Genomic DNA, 21,981 nt, shown 5'->3' on the forward strand with positions numbered 1-21,981 from the left:
TTGCGCTAATGCTTTTTACCACCTTGCATGGTCTTTAACCCTTTGATCTCTCTCCACTTGCACAGACACATTTCTTTTTTTTTTTTTTTTTTTTTATACCAGAATACGGTTTGCCTTTCTCTATGCCCTGTGACAACCGAAGCTGGAGTCCCCAAGGATTTAACGCCGAAAGGAGAAGAGAAAAATTTAAACAAAAAAAAACCAAAAAACAAAAAAAACCTGATATATTTCCTCCCCTTTGCTTAGCCCCAGGAAAACATAACGCTGTACTATTTCTGGATACTAGAAAAAAAAAGGGCCTCCCTTTGAAAGCAGCAGGCTGTGCGTTCTAAATGACATCACTTTGCATTCTAATGTTGTGTGCTTGATGTTAACATGTCAGTGCATATATTTTGTTCTTTTTTTTTTTTTTTTTTTCCTCTTCCATGCTGCAAGGCGCTGGGACATTCCCATCACAAAGCCACATCTCTCACCATCTCTCTTACACAGCACATTGATTCCAGACAAGCTGCAGGTTTCTAAGAAGAGCACCGAGGCTCAATAAAAAAACAGAAGACAGGAGACGCACAAAAAAAAAAAAAAAAAAAAGGAAACCTTGTATTGGTCTGACCGAAAAAAACGACGAGGAGGGGGGAAAAAAAAATAATTAATTTTGGAATAACCCCTTCGCTGGCTGGAATTAGACATCATCTCGAGGATGGAGAATGGCAGCAGATGCTCTAGAAGAATCGCTTATTTATTCTGGGTGTTATTTTTTATTCTATTGGAGAACGGGGTCGATGGAAAGAAGCCGACGAGGTCTAAATGCCCCACCTGGTGTACCTGCACTAAGGACAATGCCTTGTGTGAAAACGCAAAAACAATTCCTCGACCCTTCCTACCCGATGTTATCACACTGTAAGGGCAGTAAGCGTTTGGCTTTTATTGCTTTTATTACCTTTGCTACGGCATGTACATGTTTGGCTTTTCAATCCTATTCTTCGTCGATTCTATTATGGTCGCTGAACCCCCTGAGTGCCGAAAGCGACACCATTCATTTCTCATCCCTTTTGATCCAACCATACTCCCCTTTGGCATCTTTGACTAAATGTTTTATACTAGATTGTACTCTTGTGTATCATTTTTTTTTTATTACAACATAAATGATTATTTTATGGATTTTTTAATACATTTTTTTTTTTTTTTTTTTACAGATCACTTGTAAGATCTGAATTCACGGAAATCCCCGAGGGGAGTTTTTTACACGTACCGTCTCTGCAGATCATGTAAGAATCCTTTTCTTTCTTAACCTAATGCCGTGTTGCGTGGTTGTCAGTAGGGAGGTGTAGCCTCGAAATCGAATATTTCTTCTACGGAGGGCTAGATCTGGTTGACTAACCTGCCGCAGAGCAATCGGCGCTCTGGATTAGCTGCATGTGTAATTAATTGGAGTGGGGTGAAAGGGAGATGCTGCGGGAGTCGATGAGGAGGTGATCTCGTATTCATTTCATTAGCTGCTGGTACTAGAAACATCTGAGCGTTGCAGCTGCAATGCATTAAAGACTTCTGCTGCAGTTGGACACTTTGTCCCCTTGAAGGACAAAAACCACCTACGCCAATCGTTCACCAGCCCTGCTTTATTTTAAACCTTTGACCATAGCTGGGAACTTTCCTGGGCTCACCTGGAATTTTATTTTAGAGCCCACAGCCACAAATTTAAACAATGTGGCCGATTTCTCATGCATATGGACCATGCAAGGTAAGAGGTCCAGAAGGTGAAGGTCCCAGTTATGGTGGGTCACACAAATACCCCCCCCCTTTATTCTAGAGAAGCTTCTAAAAGATCAAACCTACGAACGTGTCCAAGGCATTAACAAGGCAACGTGTTGGACAACCCTTTGGGTAATAAAAGATTTACGTAGACTTGCCGGTGATGCCAGCTGTTTCACACCGTAAGTCTGCCAAGGTGGCGCGCTCACGGTCCTTCTACAGAAAAGCCGAGGATAATAAGATTTGTAGAAATGTTTTCCTGTCGTTAAGACGACTGGGATATACGGCTGGATCAAGTGAGTCTGAAACCTGATCGCCATCAACTAATAATAAATATTATGACAGAATAATGGCGCTGATGAATGGCATTGGGTAATCTGCCCGTATTCAAGCAAGTTTATTACTTGGGGCAGTGGCTTCATTTTAACTCCATAAATGTCCTTAAAGTGACTGTTTTATGAATATTATTTACAATGTAAACATATATATATATATAATCAGCGGCGAGCCCTGTAAAAATGGAAACACTGTTGAGTAGATAATTTAACATTCCTTTAATTGACAGCCGTGCCCATCTCTTGTTTCCAGCGGGGAGCTGCAAAAGATCAAGATTACATGGCGCCCCCAAGGTCACTGTTCCAAATATTTTCTTAAGGTCTTCCTCTAAATTAGGCTTTGGCGGTCTTTAACAACTAGAGCAGATGTTGCCTTATGCCCCTCTACCCCTACAATGCTTCATCGGGCAAAAGCCTACAGCCTTATTGCCCCGCTCAGCAACTGCCATAAAGTTGAGACACTGACTGGAATACCGCAACTTGCCTTAAATAATTCTGTTGAGAAAAGGGCATTTTAAACGCTAGGAATCAATAATTTATTCCATTTTAAACAATTTCCTAATACCGATCTATTTGCTTTGTTCTAGTAAAATGTACGACAGGAAACCATTTTCACTCTTTATTGTATTTCTACTTAATACCAGATCGACCTCATATGAGAACTGATCACTACAGCATGGAAATATCATGAATATGTCTTAATACTGTTAAGGAAAATAGTAATTAATTACCCTAAAATGTGTTCTATTTTTTGCGCATGGGTGAGAAAACGGGGTGCAAAATAGGAAGAGAGTCGGGGCGGGGGGCAAAATATCTGCCTAAAATGTTTAAAGGTACAGGGAGTTATTGGTAGCCATTATTAAGCACTGGGTATTGCCTCTAGACTCATCGAGAGTAATAATGGAAGGTGTAGGTTAAAGGGACAGTAATGTCCCAGACAGCCTTACCAACGAAGAATGTATTTCTTTAAAAGGTATATATATATATAAAAAAATCACTCACCGTAGGTAGAAGCTGCAGCTCTAGAGCTGCAGCAGAATGCCTCCCTCTGTGGTCCAATGATTGGCTGCCTTCGGCCAATCAGTGAAAGGCAGGAAATCTCATTAGTTCCCTCCCGACATTCGCCGAGCCGGCGCTGGAGCGGCAGTCAGTATAACACGTGTTGGTAGATGTGTTTGCCGGGGCACAACAAATAGCAGGGAAAAGGGGCAATTACATATTCGGGGCACTCCGCAGAACTCCAAGGAAGGCCAGATGTGACTTTAAAGGAACTGCCTTTTAAAAATGAATCTACTCATTTCAGTCCAGTCGATTTATAAACACACCATGTGATCGCGATAGCATCGTTTATGACTTTTCAAATAAAATTTATGCATATTTAACAAGTTTTTTTTTTTAGAACCTACCATGAAAGATGTAAAAAAAGATTTCTTTAGCTGGTATGGCCCTGTTGGCTTTTATCCATTCTCTTCTTTTGTTTTAATCCATTATCCTTAAGAGCTTTGAATATGGAAAAAAATGAAGATATTGTTATAAAATATGGAAATGTTATATTTTCATAAATTGTAAGCCATTTGTAAACCATTTTTTTCTGGAATGCAACATTCCAAAAGCACTTTCTCTGGGGATTCTCGAATGGTTTTCATTTTCATAAACTAACTAAAAAAACAGCTATTAATTTCATTACCGTCTATAAAAATATTTTTATTTCAGTGCTTTTGGTAAAATTTGTATTTAGAGAGTAAATAGAGGGTAAATAATAAAATATAATAATAAAATAATAATTATAAAAAAATAATTTGGACAAACTTTTTATTTCATTTTTCTTCCATTTGTTTTCGAATAACAAATTTCTTTTTTGTCTTCATTCTCACACACTCACGCTCTGTCATTCTCTCTCAATGCCTCCCTACCTTCTCCATTCTTTTTCTTAATCTTCTCCACCTCTTCATTCTTCTTTCTGCTCCCGCGATCCGCTTCTCCCGGTAAATCAAGCTCCGAAAGTAACTTGGTATTTTATTTTTAAAGATTTAAATGCCATAAAATATATCTACCTTTATAAAAATACCCCACCAATCGGCGTACGTTAGTGAATATTATCCTTTAATATAATAGTGATATGCAGAAAACTTAGGGTCTAGGGCAGGGGTGTCCAACCTGCGGCCCTCCAGCTGCTGCAGGACTACATCTCCCATACTCAGCCTGCCCCTTAGCTGAAAGAGCATTATGGGAGATGTAGTCCTGCAGCAGCTGGAGGGCCGCAGCTTGGACACCCCTGGTCTAGGGGGTCACGGGTCTGAGAAGCATGGATAACTCATGGGGTTCGCTCTATCGGAAGCGCATGTACAGAGTTTAGAGTCAATATGGCTCCCAGTATGGAAATAATTCCCTTAAGTGCACTAAACGCGCAGATGGAGTGCAGAAAATCATTTCAAAGAGTCCAGAAGCCGAGCCGGTGTTAATTGCCCTCTGTGGTTGGCAATCGCCCCGCGTCTACACCCTTTCCCTTTAATTTATAGGTTGGATCCAGCCCAAGGTGTACAGTTATTTGTAATGCTTTTAAACTATTTTTTTATGGTGACAGATTCATACCTCCCAACTGTCCCGCTGCGCTCTACCTCTGTCCCGCGATCCTGATTTCATTCCCTGGTATCTGGAACATACTACGTACATGCGCTAACACGCTAACTCCCAGGCATCCTGATTCTCCGAAGGGGGGATCAAGTTGGGACGTATGTAGATTCAATGTAATGATTATCACTACTGAATTCTGCAACCGGATTCAAAATTTAGCATATTATTATTAATGTGGGGGTAGATAAACGGAACAGCCTCCCAGCAGAAGTGGTAGAGGGTGATACAGTGAGGGTATTAAACATGCATGGGATAGATATACGGCTCCTGAATCTAAGACGAGACCAACGGCTGATTAAGGTTTGAGTCTTCACAGCAGGAAAAATGGTTCTTATCTGCCGTCAAACTCTATTTTTCTATGTTTTTCATTAAAATAAAGTTGCTGAGAGTAATGCTTCCAGCATGATGTAAGGTAACAGGGGCCACAAACATGTGTGGAGCGGCTGACTTACAAATTGGAACCGAGGGCCTTCACGTGATTGAGTGTTCACGGGTTCCAAAATGATCATAACTCACAGGTGCTCAGAGCTGGGCTTTAAATACCCCGGGGAACGCTTAAATCTTTTTTTTAGCTCTTAAATCTTTTTCAGCTCGTTTAGTGCTGAAGGCACAAGCGGAGACTTTTAAACTGTAAATTTGCAGTTGAGTTGAACATTTCATCATAACTTCACCAGGTATTATGCGTTATAACACTGAGCCGGCCCTGTATAATGCGTAGTTAGCCGAGGGGAGATATTTCATTAAAATAATCTTATTGGTTTGACTATGCATTATACAGGGCAGCAAAGATTGCAGGACAAGTTCACTGGAGGTGGACAATAAGGCATGATAATGCACAGTGAAGATGGTGGCCACTTCAACTCAATGACTTCCGTTATGAAGGTCCAACCCTGATGTGCTTCCCAAGCAGGGCTTAGCCTCTTCATAGTATATGGTTGAATCAGTGGATACCTACTGGATTCTCCCCTCGGGCACTAGGTATAACAGCCAGAGCGGCCACATCAGCCATGTTTTCTAGGACACATACAAATGTCACGTGTTGTAGACTGGCACATGTAAGTATGCGAGAAGGGAATCAGTTATACATCCTACATACTGCAGGGCGCAGCACTTCACATGTGCTGGTCATTAACATGGCAAATGGATGTACACTATATAGACAAAAGTATTGGGACACCTGACCATTACCCCAACAGGGGCTTTTACTTTGGACAATGCTACGTTTCCATCTTTGTAGGAACAGTTTGGGGAGAAGCCTTTTCTATCCCATTCCCCGGAGCACAAAACAAGCTCCATAAAGACATGGCTGGGTGAGTTTGGGGAGGAAGAACTTGACCGGCCACACAGAGCCCCATCGAACACCTTTGGGATGAACTGGAACGGAGATTGCAAGCCGGGCGTCTTGTTATACCTGCAAAGGGGGGACCAACTTCATATTAATGTCTATGTATTTAGAATGTGATGTCATCAAAGTCCCTGTTGTGTTATGCTCAGGTGTCCCAATACTTTTGTTCACTTAGTGTATGTCCCAGATCAAAAATGGCTGATGTGGTCACTCTAATGGCAACTGGTTGTGGGGTATTGTTTGAGGGTATAAAGATGGCTCTCGCCACTCCCACCCAGTGCCAGTTCAGCTCTTCTCATGCATTCTGGTCCCTGAAGAGTCTCATCATGAGCTTCATTTCACTATAAAGGGTGTAGGAACTTTAGAGATACCTATAGTTCTCTCTCGAATACCATGTGTACAGTTTGCCAGCAGTAAAGATGTCAGCCCTGATAACCCTTAATATTGACACGAGTATTTTCCTTATTATCTTTTGATTTATATTTTTTAGATGCAAATGCATTTCACAGTCCACAAATTACACGGAATGGGGATAAACAATGCATCTTTATGCTGTTATACTGAACTATAAATTAATATTAAATGAACTCTGAACGGGTTTAATGCCGTGTGGTGGATTTGAAGCTGCAAAGCAATCAATGAAATATTGACGCAGAACTTGGTCAGAATGAAAAATGAAAGGTTATTCAAAGGGTCAGTAACGAATGCAAGCCGCTAGCCGCTAATGACTTATTTATAGGGAAAGTCCGATGGAAACCAAATATACACCCCAGACCTGTATACAGTAAAAAAACCCCAGCGCTGTATACAGTAATAACCCCCCAGCGCTGTATACAGTAATAACCCCCCAGCGCTGTATACAGTAATATAACCCCCAGTGCTGTATACAGTAATATAACCCCCCAGTGCTGTATACAGTAATATAACCCCCAGCGCTGTATACAGTAATATAACCCCCAGCGCTGTATACAGTAATATAACCCCCAGCGCTGTATACAGTAATATAACCCCCCAGCGCTGTATACAGTAATACCCCCCAGCACTGTATACAGTAATATAACCCCCAGCGCTGTATACAGTAATATAACCCCCAGCGCTGTATACAGTAATATAACCCCCCAGCGCTGTATACAGTAATATTACCCCCAGCGCTGTATACAGTAAAAACCCTCAGCACTGTATACAGTAATAACCCTCAGCGCTGTATACAGTAATAATAACATCTATAGGTTTGTATTAAAAATTCATTTAATGCAAACGTTGATTGTAATAATGCTTTGTTGCATCCTTAAAGTGAAAAACGGTGTCTTGTTGCCATAGCAACCGACAGTTGTTCTTGCTAGTTGGCAAGAACATACCACTGGTTGCTATGGTGATAAAGATTTTTTGAAACTTTGCACCAAAATGACTTTTTAATATAAAATCCCCATCGCTTCTTACCTTCTGTGATAATCTTTGAGTATTTAATGAAGTCATTTTTTCCGTTTTAATTCATTTTGTGTTATATTCATGCAGAATGTTCACATCAAACACTTTCGATGCCATACGTGACGATGCGTTCACCGGACTCCCTCACCTCGAATACTTGTAAGTAAAATCCAGACCGATAAACCTGATACTACGTTATTTATTCCGTAACTTCCAAGACCAAATCCTTTGACTTTGATATTTAAAGATTTTTTTCCTATTTCCGTGCAGATTCATCCGTAAAAAGTAATTAATCTTGATGAAAATAATTGTTTGCCTTTTGATATCCCGTATATTTGTAACATACGTTCGAAGTGATTTATAAAGGTACCACCAGTCCTTCCAAATCGCCCCCCATCGTCTTCTACAACTGTTATTAACCCTCTCATTTTAACTCCGGCACTCAAAGTGTTAAATTGCAACTTTAAATTGGTCCTTTTGTGCCATCGCTATGAATGTGTTTATGATTATATACCGTATACTATAAAAGAGACCAAAGTAAATGATTGTGATTGTGATGACATCACTATACCCTTCCCAAGCTGACATATGAGAGTTGGATGAATGACATCATCTGTGTTCCGATCAAAGTATTTCTACAGATATTATCAGTTCCGTTAAAAACATCTGCTTGCGTATAATATGTTTTTCATTTTCTACATTTTTTTTTTCAACTCTGGTTCCCAGAGGGCTGAGTGGGAATCTTGAACTGATTAAAAAAACTAATTAGCGAACTAATTATTCACCCTTTTCCTAATCAGGTATTATATCTTTAATAGAATGCTCGTATTCTGATATCAGCAACTACTGATGCTATTCCTGTTGTCTTATGTATTTAAATAAAATGTGTTTTCTGGATACAAACCTACCAATTTTCTTTTAATTACAAATATTTGTGGGGGGGTTTTTTTGCTATTACAATAAAAAAAACCTTTATTGAAGATCTGCTATAAACTTATTTTGGTATTCTTATTGTTAAATATCAGCGATTGCATCTCAGCTTGTCCTTGCTCTCATCTTAGATTTAGGAGCCATATGTCTAGCCCATGCATGTTTAAATTCCCTTCCTGTATTAGCCTCTACCACTTCTGCTGGAAGCCTGTTCCACGTATCCACCACCCTCTTACTAAAGTAAAACTTCCTTCCATTCCATCGAAGGCTCAGACCCTCTAATTTTAGATGATGGCTTCTTTCCTCCTCTCTCCTCCTTGGAAATAAACTTCCCTCCTGTCCTTTGCTAATTACTTTGTAATTATATTGTAATTATAGCGTCCATAATCAGTAACCTAATTTGCTTAGAAATAAATAGTATTTCCAATTGCCATGGTGACTCAAATGTTTCCTCTTGCTTAGTAATTTGGTCATACAGACGCCTCCAAGGGCAATCATTATGTTGCTGGCGAGTCCTACCGGGCATAAAGATCTGAGCCAGGGTCCTACTCAACCCAAGTACGGCTCACGGTGCCCCAACGCCCTGCTCACCCCCCTCTAATTCCCCGACGTCCCACTTAGACGACACGTTAATTGCCCGTATTAAGCACATAAATCCTAAAACATCTAAAGATTTTATTCTTTTTTTTCTGATTTATTTTCAAATAAAAAAATCACAGAGGGTTTTAAGAAGATTTTTCAGTTTCTATGGAATCTACCTATCAGTGGCTGCTTTACTGTCACATGACAATTAGACGATCCCTGAAATATTAGAAACGGGACAAAAATTTCTTGGAATACTAGGAATGTTTCTAATGCTGCATTTAGTTACAAAAATGGTAAATTCTATGGAATGGGTGAAAAGTGTTTGTTACAATCAGGTTGTTTTACTGATGCGTAAATAATAACCTCCCCCAATTTGGGTAGTTATTCTGTTGTTTTTTTTCTCTATATTTCAGATTTATAGAAAACAACAAAATTAAGTCAATTTCAAGAAACGCTTTTAGAGGCCTGAAGTCTCTTGTTCACCTGTAAGTATCAAAAATATATTAGTCTATATATTCCGTGGATGTCTAACCTCAACCGGCTCACAGCAGAACTAACGCTATGACGTCATACGATGAGAAAAACGATCACTTTACAAGAAGAAAAAGTTGGGTCAGCGGGGAAGAGTCACTAGTCCACCGATGGATAGGGAAAATACGATGATTTTTTAATGATTTATTGTACAGTTAGGTAGGGATTCATTTATAGGTCAAATATTTATTTTTCAGTTCACAAATTTGGGAAAAATCTGTGGCTTATATTCAAAACAGTACGCTATGTATTATATGATAATTAATATAATATATATATTTTATATATATTATATATAGCTATATGTCTATATATATATTTATCTATCTATCTATCTATATATATATAAATAGATATATAGATAGATATAGATATATATACAGGTCTGGTACCAGGCAAATTCTCAAATTCTCCCAAAGTATGATAAAGTATAAAAAATGTCATTTGAGGCTATGTTTATCCAGCCAGCAGTCACATATATATATATATGTATATATATATATATATATATATATATATATATGTATATATATATATATATAAATATATATATATATATATACATATATATATATACATATATATACATATATATATACATATATATATGTATATATATATACATATATATATGTATATATATATACATACACACTCTATATTTATACTATATATATATATATATATATATATATTATATGTATAAGGCTTCTTTCTTTCTTTCTCTTTTTCTGCTAAATTCAGTATTTTGGTCATTTTTTAAAACTCATGTTGCCGAATCTCTCTGCTCTTGCAGGGAACATCATTTATTAAACCCCTTACGCCCGTGGATATATCTGTCCTGCCCCCCCCCCCAATTATTTTTTAACAATCAGCAATGCTTTTGTTAAAAAGGGATTTTTTTTTTTATTTTTTTTACTTTAATTTTTACTCGCTAGCCGCTGATGTCAGATCTCATCTACTTAATTACAATAGCGCGGCTCCAGCATGTTAATCCGTGGGTTAATTCAAAGTGACTTTTCTCATTGGGTTTCTGTGGTCATCCTCGCGATAACACGTGTATCATTCAGCTGGCGTTTGTAACTACGAGGTCATATCCACACAAAGTGATGAGTTCTTGGCTACGAACCCGGCCGTGTCCAAATTTAAACCTTGCAGATCATTCCAAGATATTGGCTCTGTTGAATGTTATGACAGCTGAGATGAACCATGCGCGCCTTCCCGCGTTGTTGTGATACATCGTATGACATAACTTGTAAGCGTTTCCGCGATAGGCGTTAAAATATGCGAGTGGTGAATATTATGGCCACATTGCACACTTGGCTGCTTTAATTCCATGGTTGTTTTTTTTTTTTACACCCACAAATTTTTGGCATGTTTCAAATGTTTTGCTCCCACTTTTTTTTTTAAAGATTTTACAAAAGCATCAGTTTTTTGGGGAACATAAAGAGGGTCAATATCCAGAATGATATAAACCAGACCAGAATATCATTTTTTTAAAGAAGGAAATTGTTATTGATTGCTTAATTGTATTAACCCCTTAAGAACAACAGGTTCTCCTTAAACCCATTAAGGACAATGCATTGTAAGCCCGTACATGTCATGAAGGGGTTAAAGTAGGGAATGCGATCCCCTATTTTAAAAAGTTAAATTTCAAGCATTTGGCTCTGTGCCTCTTCTTGGCCTGTTCTTTCTGCACAATTAAAAATCTCTTTCGATCAGACTTGTGATTTCTCTTCCATTAATGGCAGTAATAAGTGATCGGCTCTGACAATCAAGGAGCTGATTTAGTATCAAGTAAATGGGTTCAGTCTCATCGAAATCAGATTGAGATGTCTCGTAGTAAATGTGGAATCTGTCTGTCTATAGCTGTCTCACCAGCAGATCAAAGAGGTATCCCATGGAAAAAAATGATTTTCTCCATGAGCACTTTATACATTAATAACCCCCATCGCTGTATACAGTAATACCCCCCCAGCACTGTATACAGTAATATAACCCCCCCAGCGCTGTATACAGTAATAACCCCCAGCTCTGTATACATTAATAACCCCCATCGCTGTATACAGTAATACCCCCCCAGCACTGTATACAGTAATATAACCCCCCAGCGCTGTATACAGTAATATAACCCCCAGCGCTGTGTACAGTAATATAACCCCCCAGCGCTGTATACAGTAATATAACCCCCAGCGCTGTGTACAGTAATATAACCCCCCAGCGCTGTATACAGTAATATAACCCCCAGCGCTGTATACATTATTACCCCCAGTGCTGTATACAGTAATAACCCCCAGCGCTGTATACAGTAATATAACCCCTAGCTCTGTATACAGTAATAACCCCCAGCGCTGTATACAGTAATATAACCCCTAGCTCTGTATACAGTAATAACCCCCAGCGCTGTATACAGTAATATAACCCCCAGCGCTGTATACAGTAATAACCCCCAGCGCTGTATACAGTAATAACCCCCCAGCACTGTATACAGTAATATAACCCCCAGCGCTGTATACAGTAATTACCCCAGCACTGTATACAGTAATAACCCCCATCGCTGTATACAGTAATATCCCCCTAGCGCTGTTTACAGTAATATTTGCCCAGCGCTGTATACAGTAATACAGTAATAACCCCCCAGCACTCAGCGCTGTATACAGTAATAACCCCCAGTGCTGTATATATATATATATATAAAGCAGGCATGGATTTTTTTATCATTATCTTTGCAAATTACAATAAGGCTTTTTACAATAGGCAATACTGCCCTCACATGGTCACTGCAAGGAATTGCAGCATCCGTAATCACAATACCAAGCAAGGTTATTCTATAATCTGTTAATTACCTGTTCATTTTTGTCTTGGAATTATGTTTATAAACCGTAGCATAACTAATTATTATTTAATAATTTATATTACATCATGATATTCCATAGCACTGTACGATAGGTATCCATATATAATATTATTACTTTGTAACATTGATTTGGACTGGTTAAATTGTAGCTGGGACAACCTTGTTGACCTTCACAGAGGAGAATCCTTGTTCTAAAAAATATCTAAACTATAACTCGTTTTTTTGAGAAATGTATCAATAAATGATGATATGACCTTTTTGGTAATAGCTGTTCCCGAGCGGTGTCCCTGTGTGTGGATTAGGCATTCCTCTGCAGTAATACTGATTTTCTGGTTTCTAAGCACCAGCGGTCGCCAACACATTTGGACTCAAAGGTTTAACTTTTTCTTTTTTTTTTTTTTTTACCTCTATGCACTGTTAGGTCATTCTTTTGTTATGTCTTATATATGAAGTTGATTTTGCTCTGTACTATAAATGCAAGTAAAGCCCCAAAGCAAAGGGTTCTTCCTTCGGGGCAGTGCCATGTTCTCCTGACTTTGGAAACATCCAGTGTATTATTCTGTCCCCTTTCTTTCATTTTTGGGTCTGTTCACCCTCTTTCTAGATCCTGCCCACGTTTCACAAAAATTCCATTCACTGGATCTGATTGGCTTATCAGTAATTCTCCAACGTTGATGATGGACTTCCCAGTAGACTAAGGAGACCCGGTCTTCAATAGCCCTCAGGGACCTATGCGTCTCGTAACCCCCTTCTGCAGGCACCTAGTTGCCCTTATAGGAAATGACCCCATGGTGGTGCCCTCTACTAGCTCAATGCTCTAGTCTGCCTATATGGTAGGGCCGGCCACGTGTCCTAGAACTCCCTTATTTAATGGTTCGGGGGGGGGCAAAAGAAAATGGAGCCCTGTCTACGTCTGCCACTTATTATGATCAAGCTGTGTCTACTTACACCACCATTTTTTTTTACATTTTTAAGCGTGAATGACCTATAATCTTTGTGCCAAGGTGGTCCCCACGATGATTCCACAACCTTGACCAGCGACCAAGAGCCCCATGACGTTTAATGAAATATTGGCAGCTATGCGCATATTGCAATTTTATTATTTTATTATTTTAAAATGCCAAAATAATAATTAGAATAAAAATTTGAATATATTTTAAAATATATTATTGATATATAAATATAATGATTTTTTTTCTTTATCATTATACACATTGGGAATCTTCAGATCCCCTTGTGACCTTGGACTGACATCATCAATCTTAAATATACGATTATCCCAAAATTGCATTTTAATCCTTTTCATATAAAGGGGAAGATTTCATCCAAGTTTCAAAATACTTCTTGTTTTCCAATGTCAAAGTGTGACATGGGAAACTGACATTTGTTAAAAGTGTCGAATCACCATTTTTAACACTCTGCATTTAATATGAGAAACGACGGTTTTTGGTTTTCGTCGACTTTTGCTGAAATGTCAGTTCTGTGTCATTTTATCAGGGAAACATTCAGCAAGTTTGCTGTAATTAAATAATATTTGTTATGATATCACATAAATGACCGTACGCTAGATGTCAAATATATCATCACTAAATTGATAGCCTGACCTTTAAATATATATTTTTGTGTTGTTTTTTTTTTTTTTTTGCAGGAGCTTAGCAAATAATAACCTACAATCAATCCCCAAGGATGTTTTTAAAGGTTTGGATTCACTAAGGATTGTGTAAGACAATATGATTATTTTTTTTGCAATATAAACTCAATATTTTTTAGATAATTTAATAAAATCATTAAACAAGTTTCAGATAGTCTATATTGGTATGCATACCTGACAATGATGATTTTCTATCATTTATTTATATGGTCATGTTTTAAAATGCACCAAATTCTCACCTTACTGGAAACATCCATTGTGACCTCATTTCCACATCTATTCCCCCTTGTTCGTTAATTCCACCCTTTTGATGACATTGGATAGCGCAGATAGTTTTGGTAGGACCAAAAATCAGGCTCGGTTTCCCAAAGAGTTCAATGGTTCCCCTCTTAAGATCTGGTCCTCGTTTAGGCCAAGTAGTGGCGGAACTACCGGGGTCGCAGGGGTCGCGTCTGCGACCGGGCCCTGGTGTTCTGCCAGCCAGGGGGGGGGCCCAAGGGGTGCCGAGCGGTCATATGACGTCATATGCTGGCGCTCAGCAGTGAAGCCGTACGCACCGCAGCAAAGCAGCAAGTAGGGAGAGGGGAGAGGGGGGTATAGGAAGAGGGTAGATAGTGAGGGGAGAGGAGGGGGGGTAGGGAGAGGGTAGATAGTGAGGGGAGGGGAGAGGTGGGTATAGGAAGAGGGTAGATAGTGAGGGGAGGGGAGAGGGGGGTATAGGGAGAGGGTAGATAGTGAGGGGAGGGGGGCGTAGGGAGAGGGTAGATAGTGAGGGGAGGGGGTAGGGAGAGGGTAGATAGTGAGGGGAGGGGGGTAGGGAGAGGGTAGATAGTGAGGGGGGAGATAGTGAGAAGGGGGTAGGGAGAGGGGGTAGATTGGGTTGGGGGTGGGGGGCCCTTAACAGATTCTCGCACCGGGGCCCTGAGGATTCTAGTTACGCCCTTGCCCCCAAGTGAGGCGTATAGCCCCAGAAAAAGAAGATCGGGGATCCAACTTCTATGGTGGCTCTATGACGTTGGATCACCGACCTTTTATCTTTAAACAACAAAAGGGAATAGCATGAGTTACCTGGGCTTCATGGAAACAAAGGGTATAGGGTGGGGTTATAAGGGGCAATATAGTCAGTGACATCCCTAGAGCTATTTAATTGCTGGTTTAGAGTGGACAGTTATCTCCTTATCTTTTAGGTCCGTTCATTATATAGCTGTTCACTAGTTTCCCGGGCACCCTGCTTAAAAAAAGAATGAAGTATACAACCGGTATCGGCCGAAGATTCGATCCTCTGTGGTCTGTTGTTTCACTCTACTGATTGGCTGCTGGAAGCAGCCAATCAGCAGCAAGAAAGCCACCTGGAAACCTTTGGTGACCCAGTGCTGGAAGGCACAGCATATGATGGCTGGAGAGTATATAGAGAGTCTTCCAAAATGTAAACAAAAATCTATATATTTGACATTTGTTAATAATATTTGAAAAACGTTCTCTCTTTTCTTTCAGAGACCTTCGGGGCAATTCTTTTCACTGCGACTGCAAACTGAAATGGTTAGTGGAGTGGCTGGATAAAACTAATGCAACAGTGGAGCAAATTTACTGTGAAAGCCCCCCAGAATATAAAGGGCGTAAAATCAACAGTCTGTCTCCTAAGGATTTTGACTGTATAACTACAGGTATATCAATATTAATTTCAATAAATGATTATTTTTTCCCTATGCCCATAAATAATAAATAGAATTATTGGTATGTAAACCTACCTTTTATCCAGTCAATGTCCCATTTATGTTTACTGAAACCAAATCGCCTCACTCTGCATTTTTCCAGGGGTGGTAAATTATTTATTTTGTTTCGATTTAAATGGAATAAATGAATTATGACCGTATTAAGGTTACATTACAAGACAGGCTTCCTTGAGCAAAACTGCACACGCAGCTATTCAGAATTCTGTAAACACTTTGTCAAGATCAAGAGGAGAACAAATGAATCTTAATGAACCCGATTTATAGGATGTCCTGGAACTGTGGTCTAAAATAACCCGATGGTTAACCCATGCATGGCCTAATCTGGGGCACGGAAAGGCAAAGACATGCGCATTTAATGTGAACCCGCATGTCCTTGCCTGAAACTCCCAAAATACCTCCTACCCCTACAATAAAAGACATATTATTTAAAAAAAAAACAAAGGACCCCCTTGTGAACCAATGTGGGGTCACAATTACCCTCCACTTCCCCACCCTGTGCACTGTGGAGTAGGGGTAATTAAAGAAACCTGGGGGTTGCAAGGTGAAGTTTGCTTGCGTCACAAGTTGCAGGCAACTTGAGGATTGCTTACTTTATTAGTTGCCTGCCGTTCTGAACTCGCATGCCCTGCGAGTGTTAATGTGAGTTGGATATAGTGAATTTGCATTTTTTTTACCATCTTTCAAGCACTTTAGTAAATAGATCTCCCTAGCCATTTCCACAGTAACCCCTACAGGGACACCATTGTACCAATAGGACCTTTCTATTTACTTTCTGAAACTTTGCATGTGTCATGACATCATAACACAACATAAACATCATGACACAATTATTATTTTTTTCCGAAATGGCATTTTCCAACATTTTTACCTCCACATATCATCCAAAATTCACATATTTGTGGATGGCTCCAGTGTTCACACAATTCCCCTTGAGATTTTTGTTTTTCTTTTCCAGAATTTGCAGCTTATAAGTCTTTACCGTATCAGTCTCTGTCGGTGGACACCTTCACATACATGAATGATGAATACGTTGTGATTGCGCAACCTTTCACTGGAAAATGCATTTTCTTGGAATGGGACCACGTGGAGATGTCTTTCAGGAACTATGACAACATTACAGGTGGGTTCAAGGGTCATCTGCTAGTGAACAGCCTTTTTACGCTCATCTGGCTTCGAGGGAAGGGTTAAAAGAAGCTATCCAATGAGGGGTAAAACAACGATTACATTTATTTCTATAAAATCAGCGCCAATAGAGACTGCATGACTCTACATGCAACATGTATACCGTACATATTGTATGTACAGACCATCACATGTACATTATTTTCTTCTCTATTAAGAGAACAGTCAACTATTTAACCCCTTAAGGACAATGGGCGGTCCCTAAACCCATTGAAAACAATGCATTTTGAGCCCGTACATGTACGGGCTTTGTCATTAAGGGGTTAATATATATATATATATATATATATATATATATAAAGAAACAGTCTAGTCCCAAATTGCATGTTTTTTTAAGTGTATAAGTGTATTGTTCTTAACCGAAAAGCCTAGAATGGTAAATTTTCTTTGCCCTGTACTTACAGGCACATCTACCGTGGTCTGCAAGCCGATAATTATTGAGAAACAGCTGTATGTTATCGTCGCCCAGTTGTTTGGTGGCTCTCACATTTACAAAAGAGATATCTTTGCAAACAAATTCATTAAGATTCAAGACATCGAGATCCTTAAAATCCGAAAGCCCAACGATATCGAAACGTTTCGAATTGACGACAACTGGTACTTTGTGGTGGCCGACAGCTCGAAGGCCGGTTTCACGACCATCTACAAATGGAACGGCAATGGGTTTTACTCTCACCAGTCCGTGCACGCGTGGTACCGGGACACCGATGTGGATTACCTGGAGATAGCCAACAAACCCCATTTAATTCTGTCGAGCAGCTCCCAACGCCCAATTATTTACCAGTGGAACAAGAAAACCAACGAATTTTTTAAACACATAGAAATTCCGGACACGGAGGATGTGTACGCGGTTAAGCACTTCTCGGTCAAAGACGACGTCTACCTTTGTCTCACCAGGTTCATTGGCGATTCCAGGGTGATAAAATGGGAAGGGGGCTCGACGTTTCAGGACGTGCAACGGATGCCATCCCGCGGGTCCATGGTCTTCCAGCCGATCCAAATCAACAGTCACAAGTATGCCATCCTTGGGAGCGATTATTCTTTCTCCCAAGTCTTCCACTGGGATTCGGAGAAGGGAAAGTTTGTTAAGTTCCAAGAGTTGAACATCCAGGCTCCGCGGTCCTTCACACACGTCTCCATAGACAAACGCGACTTCCTCTTTGCCGCAAGTTTTAAGGGAACTACACAGATATATGAACATGTAATAATTGACCTGAGTGCATAACCCTTCATGTTTGAAATAAGAGACATTGTAAATGGACCCGATGAACTAAATGCATGGTAACTCTTTATCGTATCATACTTCTGGGGGACCGGCTTTTATAGGGAACCTGTCGGCCAAACGATGGTTGAGACATGGAGTCACATGTTGTCAGTGTAACCAATGCTTTGGTTTTTGGTGTTTATTAGGCCAAGCCTCAAGAATGGGGTAGAGGGCTCCACAAAGCTCTTAGGCAATAAATACCTCGGGTTGTCTAGATTAACCCCTTAAGGACAATGGGCGGTCCCTAAACCCATTGAAAACAATGCATTTTGAGCCCGTACATGTACAGGCTTTGTCATTAAGGGGTTAACATCCATGACATTCAAATCAAATTATATATTTTAATAATAGACTTCCCTATCATTCTCACCGTAAGACTTTTTGCAGTTTGGCAGTCTAGATCGCTAGTGAGTTTGCTAACATGACCTCATATGCAAAGCAGCAACTGCTCCATATTTGCATATAAGGTCAGGTTCGTGTTGTTAGTTTCAGAGTTTTAAAATTGTTTTTTAAATGTTTCTTTTTTGTCGATTTATACACCTGCTTTAAATTCTGCTCGCACAGCATGCAATGTATGATCTACACGCCTACTTAAACATTGTTTAGGGGGCAGGTTCATTTTAAAGGACGAACATTCTTAAAAAAGAAGCATCTTGTAACTATATCAATTGTCATGTCTAGTGATTTTTTTGGGGGGGGATGTCAACTTTTTAAAACAATAGTTTACTGGTCCTCGCAATTAACAGTTTGTACATATTCATTCAATTGCATTCGTTCATCTAAAGAGAGAAATATAAATATATATGTACTTTTTCCATTTATTTATTCACCTGTTTAAAAGAAAACTGCCAAATAAACTGTTTACATTTTCTGTCTTCCGTCTTGACGGTGTATTCCTTGCAAGCTGACGTCTGTTGTTTTTAGTTCTATATGTTTCGGCTACCTGGATCCAAATTAATAATATGTTTGTATATATTTTGTACATATGGATAAAAACAATAAACTACTGGATAATATATGGTCATTTAAAACACATATTCACCCCTTCCAAGTGTTAATTTGGGCTAATTCTTTAGTACGTAATAGTATGTCTTAATGTCATGAAGGAGGGATGAAGCATGAATGTGTATGTGTAAGTGAATGAGTAAAAGGGAATGTGTTACAATGAGTGTGCATGTATGTATGCATGTGTGTGTATGAGGAAGTGTGTGTAAGCATAATATGTATGTGTTTGTGTGTGAGGAAGTGTGTGTTAGCATGAATGTGTATATGTTAGTGTGTGTTAGCATGAATATGTATGTGTGTGTTAGCATGAATGTCTAAGTGTATGTGAGGGAGTGTGTTTGTTAGAGTGAGTGTTAGGTTGTGTTATTGTAACTGTGTGCATTTGCCTGAGTATGTTTGTGTAAGTGTGTGAAATATGTGTGCCAGTGCATACGTTAGTTACCTGGGGTCACTTGGCGTTACTTGTCCCCAGGGGCCAGAGGGTACCAGCCCAACCCTGGCTCAGAACCTATTAGAATACATAATACAGCACTTCACATTATGAAATATCATAAAACAATTAAATAATTTGGCAACCAAAAATGACAGGCCGTTAAATTACATTTAAGTTCATTTAGTTTTGCTAATAGTGGCTACACTTCCCCTTTTTATGAGTCGGGATAACATGAGATTATTTTGAATGTCACCTGATTAGGGAATAAACACAACGGAGAAGAACGAAGATCACTTTAAGGCATTAACATACAGCTCGGTGCATTTTCAAACTACTGAACGAGTTATATGGTTACAAGACCAGGGGCTTTAGGGTAAGAAGTACAGAACAAACTGTTCTATACAAGTGACAATGGGAAATCTCCTAGCAGCAAAATGACACCATCTGCACCTGTTCCATAGAGACAATGATAACGCTCCTTCTCCCGCAGGTGAAATTATATGGTATAGTGAATACAAAGGCAGTCACATATTATTATTATTATTTATTGCTTTATGTAGCGCCATCACATTCCGTAGCGCTGTACAACGGGTAGACGAGACATGACAAGTAGTATATAACGTACAATCCGGATACATTGACCGCAATCCTACTGAACAGCAAGAAAAATGTTATCATTATATCAACATATAACAGCTGTGCCTGGCTAGATGTACTGCCCAGGAACAATTATCCGCCACTAAGTGATTCAGAAATTTTTTTTCACTGTCACTTTGCAACTTTTATGTTTTCTCTGATTTGATTGATTTACGTTTTGCTCACAATGTTGTTTTATAGAATATTTTATTGTATTGCACTGTATCATTGCACACGTCGGTAAAAGACAAAGTAGAATATAAATCAATAATAAAATGTTTGTTTTGGTGCACTAGGGAACTGGACTAAGTCTGACACAGGTAAATCAGCCCCATAGGGTCATCTATGCATTATGATCCTTGATCAATGGGACATAAGGTCGTTACAACAGTTGATTTGTATCTCTAATAAGTATTAATGATATGGTTTATAAATATTATTTGTGAATATACAGTGCCTCCGCTGTGTACTGCTATTAATGGGGTATGTAGTGATAGCCATGACTATTAAAGTAGGAAGTAGATGCGCAGAAAAAGCTTTATTTGCTAAGGAAAACCCCCCACTTATCATTCATTACATATTTTAAACCCGTTGCATATTATAAGCCCATTCAGGCCCAGACTGGCTATTGGGCAAATGCCCAGTGGGCCAGTGGCCGACAGGGCCCCTCGAGCAGCAGATCATGTCTTGCATTTGTGGTTGCGAGGCTGTGACTTTAAAGTGCCAGGGCCATTTAGTCATCCCCAGTGTGGCCCTGAACCCATTACTCATATACGCGATAGATATAGAGCTGCATCATGTTAGCCATATACCCCATGTGTGGCTCTATGACAAAAACTAAATGTTAGAAGGCCCAGTCAAGTTTTATGACATAATATATATCTGTTGCTAAATGGTCCAGGCATGGAGAAAAGAGGACTATAGAATATTTAAATAATGCTTATATAAAAGTAACTTTTTTTATATATTTATAAAATCCATTGAAACACCAACGTAAATAGAAATATAGAATGTTGCGGCAGATCCGCCCCATCTACTCGCCAATTTTTCCAGCTCAGACTTAGACCTTAATCAGTTGTTGGTCTCGTCTTAGATTTCGGAGCCATAAAAACCTCTACCACCTCTGCTCGGATGCTGTTTCACTTATCTACCACCCTTATCTCTGTAAAGTAAAACACCTTTTAATTACATCTAAGCCTCTGGCCCTCTAGTTTTAGATTACACATCTTAGTGCGGCAAGTAACTTCCCTAGTCTATATAAGCAGAAACAAAAATAGATCTTTATTTTTAAATCTGCTTTATTGAATTTTTTAAACAGAATGTATTTCTTAAACCGAATTATATGACCGGCTCCCTTTCGACACTTAAAATATCTGGACTTGAAAATTTTTATACAGAACGAATATGTCAGCCTGCCCTCTATCACTCTCTCTAGGTCATATAATGATACAATAAAGCGAATTCGGTGGAACAGCCTTGATATGTTTATAAATAATGTTGATACATTGTAACCAGCAGCGTGACGTCACCAGCCAGCTCTATAGCGAACGCCATTGAGTCGGTGTCCCCGCCCTATCTGCTGTCACTGCCGGCTGCTGCCCTCTGCTGCCCCCTGGTGTCCGTCCTCGGGACAACGCGATGACTGCACAGTTCACAAGACACACCGGCTGATCGGGGGCCGCC

At 39.4% G+C, this 21,981-nt stretch overlaps 1 protein-coding gene across 1 annotated transcript; it reads left to right on the forward strand.

The window, feature by feature from the left end:
• The first annotated feature begins 697 nt into the window (after window positions 1-697).
• LOC149288687 (leucine-rich glioma-inactivated protein 1-like) lies at window positions 698-18,185 on the forward strand. The gene is made up of 8 exons (XM_089491511.1): window positions 698-897; window positions 1,194-1,265; window positions 7,579-7,650; window positions 9,420-9,443; window positions 14,046-14,114; window positions 15,540-15,709; window positions 16,734-16,898; window positions 17,365-18,185. Exons 1-8 carry the CDS (start codon window positions 698-700, stop codon window positions 18,183-18,185), a joined length of 1,593 nt encoding a protein of 530 aa, XP_089347637.1.
• The last annotated feature ends 3,796 nt before the right edge of the window (window positions 18,186-21,981 follow it).

Source organism: Sceloporus occidentalis, unplaced genomic scaffold, assembly GCF_023333645.1.
Source record: "Sceloporus occidentalis isolate IW3139 unplaced genomic scaffold, rSceOcc1.0.p SCAF_50, whole genome shotgun sequence".
NCBI classification, from domain to species: Eukaryota; Metazoa; Chordata; class Lepidosauria; order Squamata; family Phrynosomatidae; genus Sceloporus; species Sceloporus occidentalis.